Source organism: Hibiscus syriacus, unplaced genomic scaffold, assembly GCF_006381635.1.
Source record: "Hibiscus syriacus cultivar Baekdansim isolate YM2019G1 unplaced genomic scaffold, ASM638163v2 tig00116976_pilon, whole genome shotgun sequence".
NCBI classification, from domain to species: Eukaryota; Viridiplantae; Streptophyta; class Magnoliopsida; order Malvales; family Malvaceae; genus Hibiscus; species Hibiscus syriacus.
In genome coordinates, this window is record NW_024063500.1 from 1 (window position 1) to 25,824 (window position 25,824).

At 33.4% G+C, this 25,824-nt stretch overlaps 3 protein-coding genes across 3 annotated transcripts; all 3 read right to left on the reverse strand.

The window, feature by feature from the left end:
• Positions 1 to 16,940: 16,940 nt before the first annotated feature.
• On the reverse strand, positions 16,941 to 17,626 carry LOC120192621. Its single transcript, XM_039195373.1, has 3 exons — positions 17,587 to 17,626; positions 17,414 to 17,543; positions 16,941 to 17,184 (listed from the first exon to the last, which is right to left on the reverse strand). Exons 2-3 carry the CDS (start codon positions 17,541 to 17,543, stop codon positions 16,952 to 16,954), a joined length of 363 nt encoding a protein of 120 aa, XP_039051304.1. The 5' UTR covers positions 17,587 to 17,626; the 3' UTR covers positions 16,941 to 16,951.
• Positions 17,627 to 19,867: 2,241 nt separating this feature from the next.
• On the reverse strand, positions 19,868 to 21,196 carry LOC120192604 (probable sugar phosphate/phosphate translocator At5g25400). The gene is made up of 2 exons (XM_039195356.1): positions 20,021 to 21,196; positions 19,868 to 19,985 (listed from the first exon to the last, which is right to left on the reverse strand). The coding sequence occupies exon 1, from the start codon at positions 21,068 to 21,070 to the stop codon at positions 20,021 to 20,023; it is 1,050 nt and encodes a 349-aa protein (XP_039051287.1). The 5' UTR covers positions 21,071 to 21,196; the 3' UTR covers positions 19,868 to 19,985.
• A 410-nt stretch (positions 21,197 to 21,606) lies between these two features.
• LOC120192680 lies at positions 21,607 to 22,212 on the reverse strand. Its single transcript, XM_039195423.1, has one exon. It carries the CDS (start codon positions 22,210 to 22,212, stop codon positions 21,607 to 21,609), a length of 606 nt encoding a protein of 201 aa, XP_039051354.1.
• Positions 22,213 to 25,824: the final 3,612 nt, after the last annotated feature.

Sequence of the window (25,824 nt, forward strand, 5' to 3'; positions counted from 1 at the left end):
AAAATACATTCGATGTTTGTTTATTACTGGGATGCATCGATGCATGCCTTATGGATCGATGCACCAATTGCATTTGATGTTTTTAGATTAAAAGAGTGCATCGATGCACTACCTGTGCATCGATACACCTTCAAACAATTTCTAGGTTTTAACCTTGATGCATCGGTGCACTATGGATATGCATCGATGCACTATGAATATGCATCGATGCACTCTACCCAGAATCCTCTTTTTGAACCCGAAAATTCATTATTTTTGGATTAAATCCGTCATATTTCAACCCCTTTCATATTCCTAACTTACATATACATACTTAAACTCATTAATATTCATTTATCTCATCTTTAATCTTAATATCCTCTCCTCTTTAGGAATTTCTAGAATCATACCCTATTTTCCACATGTTTCAAATCTAATTCTAACACTTAATACTTCTTAATTAAGCTGATGACAAGTCAAATTTAGTTTCAAGTTCAACTTATCAACTCCATTCTGGAAATTCACTCAAGAACTCCAAATCTTTAATCTTCCCTAACTCATTTATCTTTTGATCTTAAGATAACTTAAGCTTTCCTTAAGCTTAAGTATCACCTAAGAATCATAACCCAACTTTTAATTCAAAAAAACCAACAATTAAGAAACTCACCCTTTGAGTTGGAGCTTCACGCACAAAGAAGAAAGGATGAGAAGAGAATTCTGGAGACATGTTTTTGGTTTCCTACACTCTCACGTGTAAAAATATATCCCCATTATCACATTTTTTAATCCTTAAATGATCAAATGACCATTTACCCTATAGTTCCTTTAATAATTACTAACAACTTTTAGGAAATACTTCCAAATAAACCACTGAACTAATTCATCTTCTACTTTAGTCACCAATTCTGCAACTTTACAATTTGGTCACTAACCATAGTTTGGGATTTACAGACAAGTTTGATCAATTTGACAAATTTGATCTTTTCGACAAGTTGAATAAATTTGACAAGTTTGACAAAATGATATGCAAGTGATTCGATCATGTTAAATACGATAACTCGTGATTAGAATGTTATTATATGATTTTAGTTATTGGAAGCATTATATCGTGGTTATATGAATAACGTGTGAGTGTGATATTATAGACGAGTAGATCGTAGTACCTGATGGTAAACTAATTGAGTTTTGGGATGATTGTTGGATGGAAGTTCTATCCCTAAAAGTTTTATTTCTGCGGATCTATGGTATTGTAATAAAAAAGAGAGGGAAGATTAGTGATTTTGGAGTAAAGTGTAATGGTTTGTGGACTTGGAATATTGAAAGAAGAAGATATCTCTTTGAATGGGAAACTAGTATTTGGGTTGAATTCATGAGTATAATCAACAGAGCAGTGAATGCTGGTGTCGAGGTGGATCATTTGTGTTGGGCTGCTACTTCGGATGGGAGGTACTCTCCAAGTTCTTACCGCAGACTTACTTCTTTAAATGTACAAGTAAAGGATCTCTTACGGTCTTTGGTGTGGGCAAATTTAGCTCCACCAAAGATGGAAGGCTTTGTATGGAAACTGGTTCAACATAGAATCCCTTCGTCGGTGGAATTAGCCAAAATAGGGGTTTCAAATTTGGAGTCGACAGTGCGTCTTTTATCGGGTGAATCAAGAAAGGTTATTCATTTATTTTGTCATTGTGAGATGGTTTTGGACATTTGGCAAAAATAGTGTAATCTATGGAACATCAATTTTATTGTTCCCAATAACATGAGATCCTTTCAAGCCATTTGGGATTGTCAGCCTCTATACAAAAACCTTAAACAAGTCTGGAGGATGACTTTCTTTGGTATTTCTTGGTCGATTTGGCTGTGCAGGAATGAAACGTTGTTGAACAATAAAGTCTTGAATGGGGACCAAATTTTTGAGGTGGCACTGATTAGAATTGGTTGCTGGTGCCACAGCAAATGGCCATATCTAGTCCCAAACATCCTAGATTTCACCAAAAGGCTAAATAGATCCTAAACTCGCCTGTGTATTCAGAATCGGTTTGTTTTCCTCTGTTTTTTGTTTGTTTCAGTCTGCTCGTGGGATTTTTCTCTGAATTTTGGTGTTATTTATGCTGAAAGCCTCTTTTTTACCGATCACTGTCTTGGAGTAGTTGCTTATCTTTCCTATGGGCTCAAGTTCGTTCTTGTTGCTGCTGTCATAGGTTTATCTCTTGGGTTTCTGTAAGTGGAGTGTTATCTCAAATTCCAGTCTAGAGTTTTGCAGGTGATCTAAGCGTTGTTTGGTGGTACTTGGCAAACGTTTTTCCTGAGTTTCTGGGCGCAGTCTTTCATCGGCTGCAAGTTGGTAGTTGGGTTGTGGGGTGTTTGCGTTTGTTTTTGGCCGCGGGTTTGTTTTAATTTTGGCGTTTTTGGTATTTGTTCAAACAATAAAGTTAGTCCCAGTTGCTGCTGCGTTTGGGCGTTGCTCTTGGAGTTCCTCGATCCTTCTTGGAGTTGTTCTGGAATTTGAGTGCTGGTGCTTTTGTTGTTAGGTAGTTCCAGGGATTTTAATGACTTATGATCCTTTGATGAAGATCCGTGGTGATGAGTTTGGGATTGTCAAGTGTAATGTATTGTGTCTTTGTGTCAGAATTCATCGTTTGTGGGCATTTTTTCTGGGGGTGTTCTTTCGATTGTGTTTTTTGGTTCCTGAAAGTGTTATGTTGGGTCCTCTGTTTTGTGGTGATGGATTACGTTGTTGCTATATTTACCAACATTTTTATAGGCACTCTTTTTCTTTCAATTAAGTTTAAGGAGGTTTTTTAACGAGGCTTATTTGTGTTTTATTTTGTATGTATCCTTAAATATAATGCAAAATAACCCTTTCAAAAAAATATCTAATTTTCATTTATTATAATATATATCTACCATTGTCACATTTTCTTATAATTCTCTAAATAAGTTGAGATGTGTAAATACCACTCCATAAACTTTAACAAGTAGATTGCGTCTTTAGACAAATTAAGAAACTAGGTATTATGTCTAAGGTTGATGTTTTATATATGAATTACATCCTTATTTTTATGACTTGAATCAGTGGAGTCTTAGTACAAGTACTGGAGTATGATGACAATGACTTATATGGACATGTAGATAGTATGGGATGTTTCATTCAAGACGTTTTGAAATATATTAATTTATTTTGTATTTGTTTTATTTTAAATTAAATGAGCTTTGACTTTTGTAAATTGTATGTTTTTCTTGTTTATTATATAAATTATTTTAGACCTTTGAGTAATTCTCATTTTAATTAGAATTGAGATGTCACATATTACTTTGATGTTCGAATGTATCCTCGCGAACTCAACAATTAGTAAAGGACGAATTTGATGTGCTACATTTAATAGTATCAGAACTAGAGTTAATTGATTATGAGTTAATTTGGTTGAGTTATATATTCCTTTATATGTTGAGAAACGTGCACATAAATCGAGACTCAAATATCATTTGTCCGTCGCTTATTGGTAAGTTATTATAATACTTCTTCTAATAAATAAATAAATGTGTAAAAATAAACTAAGTGAATAAAAACCACTAATGCAATTAAAAAAATTTAGAGTGTAATTTTCATTAGAAGTGGTATATCAGACATTAAAATATGTAAAGAAAATTTGAATGATGAACCTACTTTGTTCTTTATAAATAAGAAAGATTTTTTTTTCCAGATTAGTAAGGACAATTACCAAGGCAATAGTGATTAATGATATTATCAAAAGTAGTATGACAGTTAGTGCCCCAAATGATAAGATATGTACAAGATTGAAATTTTTGTAATCCAATAAATGATTCTTAAGATTTAGATATTTATTCGAATATTTTTTTATAATTGTTGCGGAAGACGACTATCGGATAGATCAAAATCGCAACTGATAATTTGAGAAAATAAAAATGAAAATAAAGAAGACACAAATTTTACGTGGAAAATCCCTAAATAATATAGGGTAAAAACCACGAGCAACGGTAGAAGAATTTCACTATGAGAATAGGAATTACAACTTCTCTCAATCGACCAAGGAGAAAACAATGATAATTCTCTCTTGATAAAAAGGAGAAAATAACTCTCAAGAAACTCTCTAAATTCTCTCTAGTAATGGAAGAAAGCTAGAATGCTTTGGGATGATTTTGAAGCTAAATGAGCTAGGGTATTTATAGTTGAAGCTTAAGGACTAATATTATAAATACATTAAAGTGCAATGACTAAAATGAATTGTCCCATTTTACATTTTCAACAAAAATGGCCATGCACCTTTCGGTGCTTAGTCAACAATCTCCCACTTGAAGATTTGATTGGAACAATCATATCTTCACACCATTCTTTCTACCTTATACCTTCATGTTGCTTACGTCTCTGACAGGCCACAAGAGGATCGACACCAAGTAAATTTATCAGCGTTGATCGTATTCGTCATGAAATCTGCTATGTTGTCTTTGGTATGGATCTTCTGCATATCTACAATCTTTTCTTCTACCTTTTCACGAATGAAATGATACTGAACTCGTATGTGCTTTGTCCTTGAATGAAATGTTGGATTCCTTGCTAAATGCAAGGTGCTTTGACTGTCACAAAATAAAGAGACATACTCTTGATTGTGCCTAAGGTCCTCCAAAAGCATCTTCAACCAAATTGTTTCTTTACTGGCTTGTGTAGCTGGTACATATTCTACCTATGTTGTGGATGTAGCCATAACTGACTGTAATTTTGAAACTCAGCTTACAGCTCCACCAGCAACTTTGAATACATATCCTGTAGTAGATTTGCTTTTATCCAAATCCCCTGCATAGTCAGAATCTACATACCCATTTATTAGTAAGTTTGATTCTCCATAACATAATGCAACATTTGAGGTCCCTTTGATATATCTCAGGATCCTCTTTACTGTATCCCAATGCTCTTTGCCTGAATTCACCATGTACCGACTAACCACTCCCACTGCTTGTGCAATGTCTGGTTTTGTGCATATCATAGCGAACATTAAACTTCCCACTGCTGATGCATACGGTACTCGATACATCTCCATCCTCTCTTCTTCACTGCCATACTGGAGGATAATTTAAAGTTAATAGGAAGAGGGGTAGAAATTGACTTACAATCTTGCATGTTGAACCGTGACAATATCTTTTTCAAATAATTCTTTTGTGAGCCAAATCTTCCTATTACTTCTGTCTCGGTGAATTTGCATCACTAGAATCTTGTTGCTGATCCCAATTCCTTCATTTCAAATTTCTTAGCCAATTGTGCCTTCAATTATTCAATATGATCTTTGTTGGGTCCTGCAACCAACATGTCATCCACACACAACAATATAACAAAATCATTATCACCAGACCTCTTGAAATAAACACAAGGGTCTGCATTAAGTCTGTTACATCCAAGGCACATAATAAAGGAATCAAATCTCTTATACCAACACCTCGACGCCTGCTTTAGACCGTACAAAGATTTTTTCAACCTGCAAACCAAGTTTTTCTTTTCTTTTTCTTCAAAACCTTCAGACTTGAGCATATAAATTTCTTTTTCAAGATTTCCATGAAGAAAAACTATTTTAACATCTAGCTGCTCTAGATGTAAGTTCAATGTAGCACACATAACCAAAACTACTCGAACTATTAGTCGAACCACGTGAGAAAATATTTCATTGAAATCAATACCTTCTTTTTGAGCATCCTTTGACCACCAGTCTTGCACGATACCTCTCAACTTGATCGTCACCATTTCGCTTGATTTTGAAGACTCGTTTGTTACCAATTGGCTTCCTTCCTTATGGTAGTGGCACAAGGTCCCATGTATTATTTTTATGAAGGGCTTCAATTTCCTCTTGCATCGCCATCATCCATAGTGAAGCATCTGAGTTGTTTATTGCCTCCTGGTATGTTGATGGCTCACCGTCCTTTGTTAAAATACAGTATGTAATATTACCTTCTATAACATAATCTGAGTTCCAATTGGGATGTCTTCTCACACGATGATTGACGAGTTGTTGGAGCTTCATAACTCTCTGGTTCTTGTTCATCATGTGCTGGTTCTGCTTTAGAAGAATCTCATTGTTCAAACTCCTTTTCCACATGTATATGTGTAGTCTCTGACTTTTCAGCGGTACCATCTTCTTCTTTTCTTTGTAGCTTATCTTCTACAAAGATAAAATCCCTGCTGATTATCACTTTACGGGCAGTGGGATACCACAAGTGATACCCCTTTACACCATCAACATACCCCAAGAATTTGTATTTCCTGATTTTGGATCCAGCTTTGAAATTTCTTGGGAGTTGTACATCATTTATACAATACTTCCAAATACATGGAGGTTTGAATAATCAGCTGGTTTACCAGTCCACTCCCATTGGTGTTTTCAGCTCTATTGCAGTTGATGGAGCTCGATTCACCAAATAACAGGCGGTATTGATTGCTTCTGACCAGAATGATTTTTCTAGGCATTCATCCTCAACATTGCTCTTGTTCTTTCTAACAAGGTTCTGTTCATCCGCTCTGCCACTCCATTTTGTTGAGGAGTGTTCGCCACTGTGAACTGTCTTTTGATGCATTCTTTCCTGCAAAAGTCATCAAATTCTTCGCTTGTGTATTCTCCTCCATTATCTGTTCTAAAACACTTGATCTTATTTCCAGAATCAAGTTCCACCCGCGCTTTGAAGATTTTAAAAGTTAAAAACACATCTGACTTCTTCTTAATAGGGTACACCCAACATCTCCTGGAGTAGTCATCAATAAATGAGACAAAATATTTTGCTCCACCTAGGGATGTAACTGGTGCTTGCCATACGTCAGAATGAACCAATTCTAGAACACTTTTTGTAACACCCTTAACTCATATCTACCCGAATACAAGTCTGAGGTGTCACATTGACTTTTCAAACTTTAACTCTTATAGAAAATCCTGGGAATTTTTAAAACTTTCATTAAAACGAAATACATTAATTTACATAAGACCATAAAATACAAAATCGATCAGAGTATTCATAATTAACACTTATTACATGCCAACATTCTATACATAACCAAGTACATACTTTGTAAATTATTTCTGATCTGATCTCTTAGTAGTATTGCTGTCCGTGCTACTTCTATTTCCACTTTTCCTTATTCTTGGTACCTACGTGTAAATCACTTACACGCTAAGTCATAGACTTAGTGAGGCAATAAATGAATATACAACAATAAACTTATGAATGTTCATACTTACCATTGGATCATGACATTTCAATATGCATGTATCTATCGCACGATACATATAATGCACATACAAAACTTACCTTCTTGTATCACTTTCACTGTAAATGTGTATTTCAATTGTATAGCCCATGTATATTATTGAGAATAGAGGTATGTGAGTACATTGAGGTTGTACACTAATGATGTCACCACAGCTCGTATCAATTCCCTCATGGGGCACCAAACCTTAGTTCAATATTCGTCCGTAGGACTATTATCTATGTCCCGTAGGACCCCTACATCCCGAAAGACTACATCCCGAAGGACTATTATCCCTCGACTCTTGGCATGCCAATTACACCTATAGTTCTCATATCGTATACTATGGGCATTATTTTTATATTTCATATGTTCATGTACTTATATCATTTCTCTTGTGATCATGTATCTCATATCACTTCATATCATGTTCTCATATCACATGTCATATCACATATCATATCACATGAATATATATGTCTTATACATGTATCATAATAATTATCATGTATGCATGTTCACAACTACTGTATTATAAAAATCAACATAGGGATTAGACTTATCACAAGTCTTATTCCATTATAATATGTATATAGTATGCACTCACCTTAGCTTTGCTTTGATTCGATTCTAATCCTTTGATCGTTCCGGAATAAGCTTACTTTTAGTATCTACATAATCACACATGGATTTATATCAGTATTATAACTAATATACTCTAATGGTTCACTCTTTAGACTAAGAGAAAAATCAATTTCATCTTTTAATGAAAGTATGCATCGATGCACTACTAATGCATCGGTGCATAAAAGGTATTCGATGTATTATTATGCTGGGATGTATCGATGCACTCCTTATGCATCGATGCACCAATTGCATTCGATGTTTCATTATTAATGGGATGCATCGATGCACTACTTATGCATCGATGCATGAATTGCATTCGATGTTTTTATTTTAAAAGAGTGCATCGATGCACTACCAATGCATCGATACACCTTCAAACAATTTCTGGGTTTTAACCTTGATGCATCTATGCACTATGAATATGCATCGATGCACTCTGCCCAGAATCCTCTTTTTGAACCCGAAAATTCATTCATTTTGGATTAAATCCTTCATGTTTAATACTCTTTTTCATTCTTAACTATAGTACACATCCTTAAACCAATTTATACTCATTTATTTCATCTTAACTTTCAAATCCTATCCTTCATATGTAATTCAAGAATTACATTAATAAATCAACATGTTTGAATTCCGCTTATAACACTTCGTATATCTTAACTAGATTGATGACAAGTCAAATATAACTTTCAATTCTAGTTATGAACTCTATTCCAAGATTTCATTTAAGAACTTCAAATCTTAAATCTCTCCTAACTCAATCATCCTTTGATGTTAAGATAACTTAAGCTTTCCTTAAGCTTAGTTATCATCTAATAATCAAAACCCAATATTAAATTTAACAAGAAACTCAATAATCAGAAATCTTACCTTTGCTTTGGTTCACACGCACAAGGAAGAAAGAAGAAGAAGAAGAAGAAGAGAACTCTGGAAGCCTTTGTTGTTCTCTCCTTTTCAACTCACTTGTACTCATATATCCTTATCCCTTCTTTAATTAATTTTCCTTGCAAATGACTCTATTGTGCTTCCATTCATTCTTCCTTTCAATTCTATCCTACACAATAATTTACATATAAATCTTTATGCTATTCATTCATTCTATTTTAACCACCAAATTTTGAGACTTTACAATTTAGTCACTAACTCGGTATTAAGGATGTTACACTTTTACCTCTAGAATTTGACTTGTTGAATTTTCAACCAGTGCTGCTTACTTGTTATGCAATGCTCACACAAAGGAAGTGTTACCTTTGTTAAGCTTGGAAGTAGCTTTTGCTCCACAAACTTTCATTCCTTGTTCTGACATGTGTCTAAGTTTCTGATGCCATAGCATTGCAGAATCTGAACTACATGAGGCAACAGAGGCTTCTGCTTCTAGCAAAGTCTCTCCTTTCAGCATGTACAAGTTTGCTGATATCTTTTCGCCTTTCAGCACCACAAGCGCTCCACGGAACACCTTCATGATTCCTTTCCGTGTTTCAATCTTGCTTGCATTATTATCCAACAATCCATAGGATACTAAATTTTTCTTCAGGCCTTTCACGTTGCCGTACATCTCGAATAACTTTAATTGTTCCATCATACATCTTTAATTTGATGGTTCCCACACCAACGATCTCTAAGGCATGATCATTGCAACTATACACAGATCCTCCTGAGACAGGTTCATAATGATGGAATCATTCTCTTCTTGAGGTCATGTGATATGTCGCTCCCGAATCAATGAGCTATATATCTGCAAATTTTTTTCTACCTTCCACGGTGGTTGACGCTTCACATCATAGAACATCCCCATCATCTGAAGTGTTTGCAGAGTTTTTATTTAGAATCCAACAATCCTTCTTCAAGTGACCTTTCTTTCCACAGTTGTAACACTTTAAATTCTTCTTACTTCTCGACTTAGATCTACCATGTTTGTGACTGCTACTTTGGCCACGTTCCGTTGATCTCCCTCTCATCGTTGTCAATGATTCTGCTTATTGCAGGTTTACTTGTCTGTCTTCCTTATTCTTGTGCCGATTTTCTTCTTGCAGAACAGCAACTGCAACGTCATCGAAGACTAGACTGGTGATATTATTGTTTTTCAAGTTGATGATAAGTTGATCATACGAATAAGGTAGACTTTGAAGTAGAAGTTCAGCACGTTCTTATTCTCCTATTGTACATCTTAAGGATGTAAGCTGAGAAAATAACATGTTCAGCGTGTTTAAGAGCTCCGTCACTAAAGTAGATTCTAGCATCCGGAGAGTATACAATTTCCTCTTAAGGAAAATTTTATTGTGCAACAATGTGGCCTCGTACAATTTGGTGAGATGATCCCATATCTCCTTAGATGTATTCTTCTCCTTGATGCTTGACAATACTTCATCTGCTAAAGCTAGATGAAAGTTTGTCATAGCATTCCCGTCCATTTCGATCCATTTGTTGTCATCTGTGAAATCTACCGGTCTTTCATTGATAGCTGCTATACAGTCGTCTTTCCTCAGGATGGCCTTCATCTTCAATTTCCACAATGAGAAATTTCTCCAATTGAATTTTTCAATATCAAATTTCGTTGCCATAATTTCTATTACGGATAACTCCCATTATTTCACTATCGTGAATAGTTCTTTGGAACGTTCAAAGAATGGGTAATAACTTCTTACTTTCTTATGTTGGAGGATCCACCTTTTGGTGGCAACCACAAAGACAATAAGCATATATTACACACTCAAATATGGCTCGGATACCAATTGTTACGGAAGACGGCTATCGGATAGAGCAAAATCGCAACTGATAATTTGAGAAAATAAAATGAAATAAAGAAGACACAAATTTTACATGGAAAACCCCTAAATAATATAGGGTAAAAACCACGGGCAACGGTAGAAGAATTTCACTATGAAAAAATAGGAATTACAACTTCTCTCGATCGACCAAGGAGAAAACAATGATAATTCTCTCTTGATAAAAAGGAGAAAACAACTCTCAAGAAACTCTCTAAAATCTCTCTAGTATTGGAAGAAAGCTATAATGCTTTGGGATGATTTTGAAGCTAAATGAACTAGGGTATTTATAGTTGAAGCTTAAGGACTAATCTTATAAATACCCTAAAGTACAATGACTAAAATGAATTATCCCATTTTACATTTTCAACAAAATGGCCATGCACCTTTCGGTGCATTAATTTATGCACCTTTCGGTGCTTAGTCAACAATAATTAGTATCATAAGTGTAAAGTGAAATCGAAGGTTCACTGTCAACCACATCTTAATTATCAAAGTGCACAATGAATGTGAACTATGCATGTCAACATGAGTCGAGAAAGATTTTTGCTAAGATTTCATGTAAAATCTAGTATGTTGAATGAGCTATTGTAAAAGAAGATAATTGTTGATTCTTTATCATGGTTCCTATAAGTCAAAAGTTCTCAATTGCACCTTTAAGGTCGGTAGATCATTCTGATGAATCCATTCGTAGATTTTACAAAATTTCGATCTTATCATTTATATGATAGATTTCATCGATGGTATTTTTAGGTGTTTCTTAGGTCATTCAATAGATCCTTTAATTGTTTCGATAAAAGATTATCTCCTCAGATAAATTCTTATTCGTGATTTTCAAATGATGTTATTTGGTCGAATTTCCATAAAGGCAAATGGTCATATTGAATTTTGAAAACGTGAGTTTGATTCATATAAAAGCCAATATTGTTATAGTAGTTTTGTATTTCGAAAGAAAAATCCTTTAAACTTGTATAATGATAGTTTGAAATTTTAAAACTTCGATGTGATCTTGTCATCAACGACGTTCCTATATGTATTTTGAATATAGAGTGGCCTCGCATACATTTTCACTACTTTGATATGTGAAAACATTAACAATTTTGATAAATTCCTCCTCGTGATTTTTAGATGATATTCTTATATGATTAGGTAGATCTTTTAATTGTTTTGATAAGCAAATTTCTACGCAACGTGATAAATTCCTCCTCATTATGATTTTGAACTGGCGTTTCTTATTCGATTTTTGATAAAGTTTAGTTGTCAAGTTGAATCTTAATATTGTGTATTAACTTCTCATAAAAGCTCATAATGTGACAACTCGCGGGTGCATCAGAAGAGAAATATTTGAAACCACAAATATGAGATATATTTTCTTAAAATCTATGAGTTTTGGGAACTGATTTGGCCTAGGACTAAAATGCTTTTAGTCTTATGAAATGTATGGTATAATGTTGATTGTTAAAATTATTAAAATGCTCTTATGGGCTAAGATAACAAAAAATGTTAGCATATATGAAATCATTAAAATAACCTTAAGATTATCCAACTGTGTTTTTAGGGTTTATGTTAATTGTGAATAAATTATAAGTGTGATTCAATGTTGACTCAATATTATTGAACATAAAATACCCAAAATTATTTTTAGACCAAACATAAGAGTTTGAAATAATGTTGATGGTATTTTATGAAACTTATGAAATATATAGAATAGTTGAGTTTGTTAGTTCATTCTTATAGTTATTATCTTTTTCAGGTTATAAGTTTTATGGATCTTAATGAGTCAATAATATTAGTGGAGGAATCTTAATGGGAGTACTAGAGTACGATATCAATGACTTATATAGGCATGTAGATGGTATGAGGTGTTTCATTCGAGTCATTTTATAAATTGATTTGATATTAATTTATTTTGTGTTTGTTTTATTTTAAATTAAAGGAGTTTTTATTTTCATAAATTGCATGTTTTTCGTATTTATTATAAATTGTTTTAATACTTTGAGTAATTTACGTTTTAGTTAGAGTCGGAATGTCATGAATTACTTTGATGTTCAAATGTGACACTCGCGAACTCGATGATGAGTAAATGTCGGGTTTGGGATGTCACACTCATAGTTTTAGGAGATAAATTTGATCACATGTCAGGTTATAAAAAAAAAATGATAAAATTATCTCAAAAAGTAGTTGATAGATTTAATAGATTTGTTTTAATAGATATAAAAGAATTGAACATATTTAAGTGTAAAAGAAATAAAATACAAGTATTGTTATTTATTGACTTTTTTAATATGACATTTTGAACATGATTATCTTAAAATTCAAAAGTAATAAATTTAATGAGACAGAGAAGTACTGTTCTAAGTTGGAAGGGGAGCCCGGATGGCATATGTAAACCAAAGAATTTTTGTGAAATGGTAGCATGTGTTGGGAAGGAAAAGGATAGCGTTTGGAAACTTGTTTGGGCGAACCTTGCGCCTCCCAAGGTTGAGGCGTTTGTATGGAAAGCGGTCCTTTCGAGAATTCCGACTTTGCAGAACCTTGCAAAGAGGGGTGTATCAAATCTGGATCGTTGTCTTTGTGTCTTATGCCGCGAAGAGCAAGAATGGGTCGACCACTTATTGAGCCATTGCAAGGTGTCGTGGAGAATATGGCAAAGATTGTGCTCATTATGGAAGCTTAATTTTATTTGTCCGGCCAATTTTAGAAGCCTATTATGTGCGTGGGAGGACCAGCAGATTTCTTTCAAGTTCAAACCCGTGTGGAGGATGGTTCTCTTGGGGTAATGTGGAGTCTGTGGTTTTATAGGAACGACATCTTGTTTAATAACAAAAGATGCTGTGAGAATCAGTTATTCGAATACTGTGCTATTAGGATAGGCCATTGGTGCAAATGCAAGAGGCCTGTTTTTTTTTTTTTTTTTGGATAATTCAAGTGGCCTGTTTTAGCTCCGTCCATCATTGATTTTTTTAGTGGCGTTCATTTGCCTACTTAGTCTGTGTCTACCTGGGGTGCCATTGTTGGTTTTGCTGTGGGTGTGGTTAGTTCGCATAGAGTGATGGATTTTCAGGTTTTCCTTGTTCCGGTTGCAAGCTAAAGCGGGGGTGCCTGTTATGGACAAATTCATTCCTCGATAAGTTGGTAGTCATGTAGTGAAGTTGGTTCGAGTGATTCATTATCGCGAACATTCCTTGATGGGTGAAGACCAAGAGTCGGCTTATCTTTGCCGATCTCGGTAACGTCTGATCCTTTCCTCCTTTATTGGATTGGGTTGCCGATCGCAAAATTCTGCTAGAAATTCTGGATTACAGTTTTTTTTGGGTTTCATATGGTCTATTTGAATTTCAAGAAACGATGTTTTGTTCAATAATAAGTCGCTATGCAAAGACCAGATTTATGCATCGATTTTGGCAGTTTTGGTTGCTGGTGCAACTGTAATTGGCCAGGTGCTCGGTTCTCGACTCAGGATCTTTTCTGCTGCCCGATTGGATTTGTGGTTTCCGTTTCAGTCTCGAGGGTGCATGTTCTTAATGTTGGAGTGTAGTCTTTTGTTGAGCAAATGTTGTGTTTTTCGACCCGTTGTGTGAAGATTGGTTTCATTGTCTTTCTTCTGTGCTGTGGTCTTCAGCAGATTGCTGTGGAGGCTTTGCCTCGCTTGGTGTTGGTCTGATTAGTTGTTATTTGCATACTTTTGACTGATTGACTGCTCATCTGTGATGTGTGTTAATTGCCCAGGTGATCAGTATAGGCATAACGGTGGTTGCATGAGATTAACAAGTTGTGCTGTGTATCTTTCGATACGAGCATGGTCAATTTTTTTCTCCATTTAGGTCTAGGAAGATTTTTTAATGAGATCCATGCTTGTGTCCGATTTTGTATTTGTCTCGATTATTAAATACAAAATCAACCTTTTAAAAAAAATATAACTTTTTAACTTTTGATCACTAAATTTTGAATTTCGCTTATTTAAATCACCCAACAGTTAATTCTTTAATATTATTTATATTTTTAATAAATTTTTTGGTTAATTATTTATTTTTGTCATCTAAATTATTTATTCAAAATTCACTTAAAGATAATATATTTTGAAAACTTTCATAATCTTAATTTACTTAATACTTTTGGTCTCATTATAAGATAATAAAAATGTAAAATTTTTAAAATATTTTTAATTATAATACATATTTTTAAACATCAAATGAAATATATTCTTACATTTCCGAATAATCTTGAAAAACCAAGAGATAGATAATGTCGTTCAAGATTAATCTTACATTATCAGATGTTGCAATGGAATCCAATGATCTGGCGGTCACGAAACAATGGGAGGTGTCAAAGCTGGTTGCTTGAGTTCAACTCTTAAATTTGGGCTTCAAATGCTTTGATCCATAGAATATAGAATATTTGGGTGTTGGAACGTTTTATTAAAGAAAATTAGTTTATATATAAGTTATATAAATTTTAATTTATAAAAAAAGATTTATTTTAATGTTATGTATAGTAAGTACTTAATATTTAGAGTTTAAGTGGGTTTTCTATAGTTTTGTCCTATTTTTTTTTTCTTGAGTCATCATTAGTCTCCTTTATTTTTGTGATTAGTAGTGATAGCAATTTTGGTGTTGATAGTCAACTGTCGATTTTTATTATTATTTTTTTATTTTATTATAGTGTATCTTTGTTTTTTTTAATTTTAATAACTTTTCCTTTATGATATTCTTTTATTTGCCTTTATAACTCGATTTTCTCTACGTTTATGACACTTTTTTGTCGTTTAACTGGTGTTTCTGTTTATCTTTTTTCTTGATGTTGAATTTGACATCATCACGTTGATCAATATGACACTTATTTGTTATCATGCTAATATTCTCTGCTATAGACCATCAAATTGGATTGGAAATGTGATTTGTGTTCGTTGATAGTTTTTTCACGTCGCTTGACTATGATTTATAGTTTTTTTGTGATCTCTCAATTGCTTGATCTCCTTTTGTGGTTCGCTTATTAATGTGGTTAGATATATTCGTATCTACCTTTTGTTCGAGTTTATTTGGTTAGGTTTTTAATATTTTCCTTATATGATTATTTCTGATCTTAAATGACTAGTTTTCTTGTGTTGATGATTATAGGAAAATGTGCTTATTATGTGTACATTATAATTGTAAACCTTTATTTTAATTTGATTTTTTTTATTTTTAATAAAATTAGATACTTCTATTAAAAAAATTAGAGTTTAAAATTTATGGTTATAGAATTTAGAATTTATGAGTAAGGGTAAAAACTTTTTATTTTATACATTGAGATTAAAATAGTTAAGGTCACGACTTATATATCAATAATAATTATTTTATAAATAAATAATATATCAGATTTAAATCTCGAACAAATCCTTTATCGTGTGTGATGTCATATGATAAACTCTTAATACTCGTATCAAAGCATTCTAAAGTTACAGCTATTTGAATGGAAGAGTATTCTTGCACATAAAATTTATATTATGATATACTTTTATTTAATTAAGGTTAATATGTTCATATAATTATATATATAATTAATTTTTAATGTATTATAAGACAATCCTCTTGTAATTTGATGTCCACTGTAGAAAAAAATTATCTCTTCTGCATGTGATTTTTTCTTTTATGATTGTAGGTAAATGTGTGTTTTCATCTTTATTTTTTTATTTTAGAAATCGTTTAATCGTTATTATTTGTAAAAATTATTAAATTATCAGATAAAGTATACAACAAATTATTAAATTGCAATCAAATGATTATTTTAATTATAAATCTTTTGAAAATTATAATTTGGTCATTAAAGTTTCCAAATGATTATTAAATTTTATCCAAATGTTACTAATTGTTCATTAAATTTATCAAACCTTTACCATTTTTATAATGTTGCAATGATCATTTTGTAACATTTGATAAATTTAATGATCATTTTATAGCTTTTTAATGTATAATGACCAAAATTCATTTGAACATAATTTAATGACCTCTAGTATACTTTACCTTAGATTAATTAGTTTGTTAAGTGTTAATTATAATATGCAAATAATGTATGTATATATATATATATATATTGCATTAAGATATGTAAAACAAAGAGTTAATCTCAGTAATCTATTTTCACTCATCCAATGGTTTTAAGTTTGTGTAGGTGGATTCTAGCTCTATTAATTTAAACTTTAAAAACTTATTATGCTAAATATAACATTTTTTTGTTTAGAAGATAAATAAAAACTATTAAATAAATCCGAACTTTAATTTTTTACTAAAATGTTTAATAAATATCCAAAGAACTTAATTATTTATATATATATATATGTATGATTTATAACCAAGGCTTATCAAAAGAAGAACAAGGTGGGGAGTAGTAACGCAAGCAAAGCAAATGGTGTTGGGTGAAGGGGATTGGCTCCTCCTTTTCTAGCACGAGGTCGAGGGAGATCTCCACCCCCATAGCTTCCTTTTCCCCCTTTCTTCTTTTCATCAACAATCACTTCCTTCTCTCTTTCAACCACCTCCAATTCAATTGCTTCATGCAAACCTTTGATTCTTGTTCCATGATCCTTGAAAACACCTGCACAATAAAAAAAGGGTTTTCATTGAAGTGATCAAACATTAATTAATCGATTTATATTCTCGCACGAGTTCAGTCAAATCAGATCAAACTCTAAATGGAAAATAAAAGTACATTGACTTTACTATCAACAAGAATTGAACATAAAGCTTTACTTAAAAGATATTAAACTCTTGTATTACCGGTTACTTTACATGTGAATATACATGCATAGAGGGAGAGAACTTACTTTTGAGTTGTCTTCCCTTCATCAATGGCTTGAGATCATTAACAGCAGCTTCCGATGATGAGATGAAAGCTCTGTCACTTGAAATGTATAACGTTATGAAGATGATCCATTGAAGAATCCTTCTCTTCATTTCCACCAGCTATTTCCTTGGCCACCTCTTTGAAATTTTAGCACTTTCCAGTTGTTACTTTAATTGTCTTTGATTTCGAGTATTTATAATAGGGTAAAGTATACTGGAGGCCACCGGATTATGTTTAAATGATCATTATAGTCATTGAACTTTTGAAAGTTACAAAATATTTATTAAAATTATTCAACTATTACAAAATGATCATCACTACTTTATAATAATGTGTAAAAAATGAAAAATTGAATGACCATTTGTAATAATTCAATAAAATTTAATGATCACTTTATAAAAGTTTGATAAAATTTAATAATTATTTTCTAACAATTTTATAATTTAACGAGCTTTTATAATTTTAAAAAGTTTAATAACTAAAACACATAGTTTAATGTGCTCGGATGTAATTCACCCTTTTTAATAAGTAATTAAGGAATAAAATATGATTCTTTTTGTTAAAGAGGAATGATTTATGCTTTAACAGTGTTTGAATATTAACACATCATGGATAAAGTGACTTTAAAATCCGAAAGCATTGATGTGATGGGGGGACTGTCCAGAAGGTATCCCAATGTCACATTTCGTGACAAATACAAAAGCTTTGTCGGGGAGAAAATCATTTATATATTTAGCTTTAAAATTTTATGGGATAAAGTATATCACATGTCACTTAATTATGTTTAAATAATTATTTTAGTTATTGAATTTTCAATTGTCATAAAATAATTATTAAAATTCTCAAATTATTATAACATAGTCAATAAATCTATTCAAATTTTATACTTATTATAATATCATAATGAGCATTTTATAATAATTTTATAATTTTTAAAACTTAATAATTAGAACAATCATTTAAGCAAAATTCAACGAGAGTTTATATACTTTGTCCAATTCTATTTTGCCCCTTTAAATTGCATTTATCGATGGCAAAAGAAGCACAAAAGAGACCAAGTAAATTTCGAGTTCACAAATCCGAGTTTCATTATCTATAACTTTAGTTGAGAGTTATTTTCATAATCTATGAATGTGATGATTGATTTTAATGTATTCCGATTATTATTTAGATTTTGTTAATAATTTTTAATTATAGATTCTCTTATAATTTAATTTATACTTGAAAAAAAAGGTCATAAAAGAATGGCTAAAGAATAAAGGTAAAGAAAATGGAAACTGGGCGGCTGATTCGATTCATGTCCTATAATATCAAGAATATGCCTTGGCCATCTCGACGAATGACATTGCCAGTTGGAAAGCGAAAGAGTATAAGTTTTTTACTTTCAACTTTTTTTGGGTCAAATTATTATGTTTCTAAGGAAATGTTCATTAAATTGCTAAAAATTTTAGAACAAGGATGTAATATGAAATATAACAATTCATAAATTATTTTTTAAAGTATTTGTTAATAATGACATTAAACTACGTCAATAATAAAATATATAAAAATTGTTATCCGGGTTGCTTTGATTGGCAGGCCCATTACTAAGAAGCCCACTTCAACTACCCAACTCCTTTCCTATTGGCCCAGTAACAAATTCCACTTTAATGTCGAAGTCTTTATGCACAATACGATTCAGCTCATGTTTTATTAAATATAGGATCTAACCGAACCGAACCGAATTGAATATACCTCTAATTTTTGTTAAAATTAACTCCGAGTTCGATCTGCAACCCCTCCCGCTTGTAAAAAAGAAATACTAGTAGAAATGGCTAAAGTGCTGAAAATGACTCCTCTACTCTTGTTGGCACAAGAGAGACTAGTGCATTAGAAACTAAATCTCAATACTGGATTGAGCATGCCAGATATTTGAACTAATTTCAAGGTGATATAACTGTTCCAGTAGACTATGTCATGCCAAAACTTGCTAGCAATATTGCTCAAGGGTCAGCCAAGTATACCATACATTAAGAAAAAAGGTACACATTGACTATGACACCTAAATGCAAAAAGACCAAAAGTAGTATCCCACAGCCATTGACAAAACATTCTCCTACTCATTTCTGCTTCCTTTTCAGAATCATTTTTACCATTCATTACTCACCAAGACTCCAATTCTAGCTGTTAGAGAAACATGCCAAAAATCGCACAATCGTATTCAAAGCATCACGTCAATCTAGCTGTGAGAGCAACATGCCAAATCACACCGCCTAAGCAAACAAGGAAACAACACGAGAAGAAAGAAACATGAAATGAATAAATAAGCATTAAAAAACTCCATGAATGACAAAAAACAAACAAAATACATGGAATTTCAGATTTCTTCCTCTAACACTAATCAATGCAATAAGAAACATAACTAGTTTATAGAATGAAGACCTAAAACCAACATACCAAAACCCAAATGCATTATCCCTTTTCATATTTTGTATTTTGACCTTGAATGCAAGCTCTTTGGATCATCATCATCAAAACATCTCTTCCCTTCAGCACTTATTTTGCAACCTGTTCTTTCCATATTTGATATCCCAAACCATGATCTGACCTAATCTTGAGATTCACTCTTTTTGCCGGTTCCTTCACTTTCCCTTTCTTCCAACAATCTTCCAGCTTCCTCGTCTGCTTGAGTAGCTTTCTTTTGTGCTTCTTTGGACTTCAAAGCCTGCAACTTTGAATGATTATAGTAAGCAACTCCCAAAAACGCAAGTCCATACCCAAATAAGTTGATGGGTGTCACGGTATCCTTGATGACAGACCAAGAGAAGGCAATCAACAACCAGTCCTTGACAACTCCAGCTACATTCATTGTCAATGCAGAAGTCTTTCCAACCAGTAAGAACACAGCTAAGTTCAGAGCAAAAGCACAAAATGAATTGGTCCCGAATATGACGAAATCGAAATGGAAGCTCGAAGTCTCTTTCAAAATTGGGTACTCAACGAAAATCCATGGAACCGTCAAGAAAACCAAACAGCATGGGGCAACATAATATAGGGAAGTAATCGGATTCAAGGTGATTCCTTTAGAAGTAAGCAAAATCTGAATCATAACCAACCTGGTAGCCTCGAAAGCAACAGCTCCCAATTGCAAAATCACACCCCAAGTATCGAACTTGGCTTCGCCGTAAGCAGCAATGGCGACTCCGAAAGAGATCGACAACATGTTGACCATTGTATCAGTCTTGAACCCTTCTTTTTTAAACATAACGCCAATGGAATAAACGGCAACGGGCATCAATGCTTTAAGCATCTGGATAAACGAGACAGACAAGTAAATGTAGGCGGAATTCGAGAGCCAGAGGCTGAGAGAGTAAAGAGCACCGATGGGTACAACGGAAAAGAGGTAAAGCTCACGAGACATCGAAACGGGCTCGACGGCTTTGAAGACTTTAATGAGGATGAAAGCGAGGGAAGCACAAAAGGACATGTGGATCATCGTTAGGGAAATTGGGAAAGGCCAATTGTACATCTTCTTGTCGAGGATGTATTTATTGTAGACGATTACGGTGAAGCTGAGGAAGATCCAGATTGCTACGTAGGTGTATGAAAGAAGGATCTTCTTTATGATGCCGTCGCTCAAAGACCCACCTATACCCATTGTTTGCTTCGGGGTCTTGGGAGATACCCAGATCGGTAAAAATGATGGTGGCAGTGAGGGAAGCGGGAAGAAGGGATCTGAGATTGGAAATGAGTGAGATCTCTCTCTGATCGATGAAGGAATAAAGATTTGGTTTTAAATTTGGGTAAAGTATAGTAATGGTCACTGAACTTTTCTAAATATTTCATTTAAGTCTCTTAACTTTTAAAACTTATAATAAAGTCTCTCAACATTTAATCCGTTTACAATATGGTCCCCCAACAATTACGTTAGAGACCATATTACAAATGGACTAAATATTGGGGGATTATATTACAAATTTTAAAAGTTAAGGGACCTAAATGAAAGCTTTAAAAAAGTTCAGTGACCATTACTATATTTTACCCTAAAAAATAAAAAGTGTAACTTTAAACAAAAGTACTATCCATTTCATACTGTGAGTAATGTAATATGAATCAATCATTAAAAAAAATGTAACGGCCAAAATGGCCGCTCGCTCAATCCAATAATTACCACCACGCCACCACCACTAAAATTTATAACAGCTCTTTTCCACCGCCATTGCCAGCCTCTCCTCCATTCCTAAGTTTCCCTTCTTTCTTCAACTTATCCGCCGTTGGAGGACTTGACCGTATCATATTATTACTTGCCTTCGGAGGGAACGACAGCCGCTTCTTTGCAGCAGGGGGCAATCCCCTGTCCGGTATCGCACTACGCCTCAGAGTACTCGACAATCGGGACTGCCTGGTTTTCGTGGCCTGGTTTACCGCCGTCGTTGCCTTAGAATTCGGGGCCGCTGCGGCCGAGATTCTATGGCTGTCGTCCTCTCGAACCGATGGAAAACCTCCAACGGTACTTTGTCGTCTGCGTTGATGATCCCGTGCGGAGTCGTCATCCCCTGCGCGTCGTGTTACGCTTAGACTCGCCTGTCTAATTTTATTAGTAACTGATGAAACTGAAGCTATCTTTGAGGGAGGAGTGGGAAGAGATAGGCGGACGGGAGGTCGAGTGGTGGATTTAGAAGGTGCAGGAGATGGCTTGTTATTATTATCGTTGTTAGAGATGGAATTAGAGGTAGTCACAATGTTGAGTGGTGCATTGTTAGGTGTTGAGGTTGACGTCTCCAATGGTCGAGCTGCCATCCATCTCTCTAACCATCCCCAGTGGGGATTCTGTTGTCGATCCATTAAAGTTTGATTCGCTGCTTTAGAAGGCACCTTCCATGATCGCTGCATGTATTCCACATTCGTATCAATAAACAATTTAACATATACTGGTATCACATGCATATTTATATCCATTTACAACACCTGGTGAGTGAACGCATAAGCTAGAGCTCTTTCCCTTTTCTCAGCAGCTTGTTGCCTGTACTGTTTTATTGCTTCAGATTGCTCCTTGGATTTTTTACTGTCATGCCAGTCTGATCCCATCCCAAATGTTAAAAAAGAGTTACTAACTCCTCTACTAATCATTCACATGAACTCACAGATGCATTCTTCTCCTCCAACTCTTTCTCGCTTTTCTTTTAAAGGTGTTGGTGAAGCATCTGGTTTTCTTCCCACATTCTACGTCTTCTTGCGCGATTCTGGGACTGCGCCCGAGCTTGAGACTGCACGTGTCTCAGTGTACTCGTGGTTTGTTTTATGGATTGCACCTGGTACAACGACGATTTCAACCTCTCCAACCTTCTCAAACCCCTCTTTGCCTGACACACAACTCCCAAATTCAGTCACTCCTATGCATCAAATACAACTAATTGTTCATCAAGGCCATGTTTCATTCTACTTGTACAAGTATTATACACAAATACAAGCATTAAATGAGTATCTTCAGTTTCCTATGCCTGATAACTCAAATACAATTATTTCATTAGTTTGCTTATAAAAAGAATAACTCATTGAATTTATAAATGAGCTTACACTTAAACTATTAGATGAAATCACATTAAATCTTAAATCCTTTTAATTTCAATAAAACAAAATATTATAATACCACTTGTTATGAATTTATTAAATTCAGTAAAAACAAACCATACAAGGTCAAAATGAAATAATAAAATTACAAGATTTAAAATTTAATGTGATTTAGTCTTGTCAAATCATATATCTTCTTAGAAGTACACATTATTATTATTGTATCATACATTTCCCAATAGCATCTATATTTTGAGTGTATATTTAATGTATTTATGGTGCATATTCATATATATAACAACTAGTAATAAAAAATAGGATAAAGTATAGTAATGGTCACTAGACTTTTCTAAAGCTTTCATTTAGGTCCCTAAACTTTTAGAACTTGCAATAAAGTCCCCCAACATTTATTCCGTTTGCAATATGGGTCCCCCAACAGTTACATCGGGGACTATATTGTAAACAGACTAAATGTTGAGGGACCATATTGCAAACGGACTAAATGTTGGGGGATTATATTGCAAGTTTTAAAAGTTTAGGGACCTAAATGAAAACTGTAGAAAAGTTCAGTGACCATTACTATACTTTACCCTTTAAATTTTGATCGTAGGCAGAGATGTTATCTTTTCAGCTTGGGGTGTTTTGTTTTTGTCCATTGAATGGGTCTATTCTTGGGCTTTAATTTTGCCATAATTTATTTCTAAAATATTTTAAGAATCTATTAAAATCTAAAGATATTTTGTTTCTAAATTATGATTTAAATTATAAATTGATTTAATTATTAAATTTTATGTTTAATTATAATTTCAATATAAGATAAAAATATTTGAAATATGTCAAAATTTTAAAAATCTATATGTTTTTTAGATTGACAAATCGAATTTATACAACATTTTAAGTGTTTCTTTAGTAGAATTGAACAATGAAACTGATAAAATTTAAAATTCAATTTAAATCAAATTATGAATTTAATTTTAATTTAGATTCTTTTATCTTATGATTTTGGTTTCAGTTTAATTTAGATATCTAACCTTATAACTTGGTTCAATTTTATTTTTTTCAATTAAAATTCGTTTATCCCAAATCAAACTAAATGTAAATTTATGAAACATATTATTTATCCAAAAAAAACTTATGAAACATATTTGTTCAAAATCAAACTAAATTAAAAAAAAATTCAAATAAATATTTTTTTATAATTTATTATAAAATAAACTTAAATAAATAAAATCTTAAAATAAATAATAGTATCATTTTATAAATTTAAATTTACATGTTTATACTTGATTGGAATTGAAATTTTACTTTCTTTTTAGGTTGAATTTGGAAAATTTTAACAATCAAAATCTCAATTCTATGATATTTGTAAATTTTGGGTTAATAAATTCAGACCTTAGATTCAGATATATAAAAAAATCATGCGTCCAATAAGGTTCGTGAACGTGTGTGCGCATGCACTTACTTACGCTGAAATCATTTTCAATGTCATTCCCACGTAATCTTCGCCTGTCGTTTTACTCATTATTGCTTTGCTGGTCTTTTTTTTTTTTTTGAATGGTAATGAAGGCATAGTCTTTACAACTTAATGAGCAGTACTAAAGAGGCTGCTTATATCATTTCGTAATGTGTTCTGGAGGAAGCTCGGAGCAGAGTCGAGATACATTTGAGCTGGAATTTGCTGGAGAGACGACTTGGCAAGGATATCAGCAGCAACGTTGGCTTCTCGGCGGATGAGCTTGCACTCAATAGCCCATCCTCTATCACGCAAGGAAGCAATAAATCGAACAAGAGAAAACGGACTTGATCTAGCGTTTGCAGAAGAGACCATGTTGAAGACGTTGCTACTATCAACTTGGCACTTCACTTTCTCGTAACCTTGAGACCATGCAAGCTTTGTTGGAAATAAAACACTCACACAAACAACTTTTATTGAAACTCAAACAAATATTACAAGAACACTCTCACTCAAAAACAAGAACTACAACTCACTCTTATAAGACTTTGCTTCTTCACTCACTTAGAAGCTATTGATTTTTCTTGATGCTTAAAACTAAAATGGGAAGGGGTATTTATACTACTCAAGAACAATCCTACACCACACAAATAAACTAATTTAAACCATTACAAATTCAACAAATATCTAACTCTCACCTAACTAAATTGATGTAAGCAATGACATCATTAATTAAATGATGTAAGCAATGACATCTTTAATTAAATGATGTAAGTAATGACATCAATTTAGTTTGGGTTTGGGTTTAGGCTCTCATAATGGATCAAGTTTATGATCCAACACCCTCCCTTAAACTTGATCTCGTGACCCCTAGTAGGTTCCTTAATCTTAAGAAGTCTTCGCTGGTCAGTGGCTTGGTAAAAATATCAGCAACTTGATCTTGTGACTTCACATATTCAACTTCCACATCTTTTCTTGCAACACACTCCCTTATATAGTGGTAGCGAATATCAATGTGCTTGCTTCGATCATGGAATACTGGATTCTTCGCTAAGGCAATGGCTGACTTGTTGTCGACACAAACCTTGGTAGGCTCTTCTTGTATCAAACCAATCTCCTTCAATAGATTTCTAAGCCAAATTGCATGACAAACACATGAGGTAGCAGCAACATATTCCGCTTCACAAGTGGATAATGTGACAATCGGTTGTTTCTTTGACATCCATGTGAATGCAATCTCCCATGAAAAATACGAATCCAGTAGTGCTCCTTCGATTATCTATGTCTCCACCCCAATCACTGTCGCTATATCCAACAAGCTTGTAATCATTAGAAACTGAATAGAACAAGCCAAAGTCAATTGTACCTTTCAGATAGCGAAGAATTCT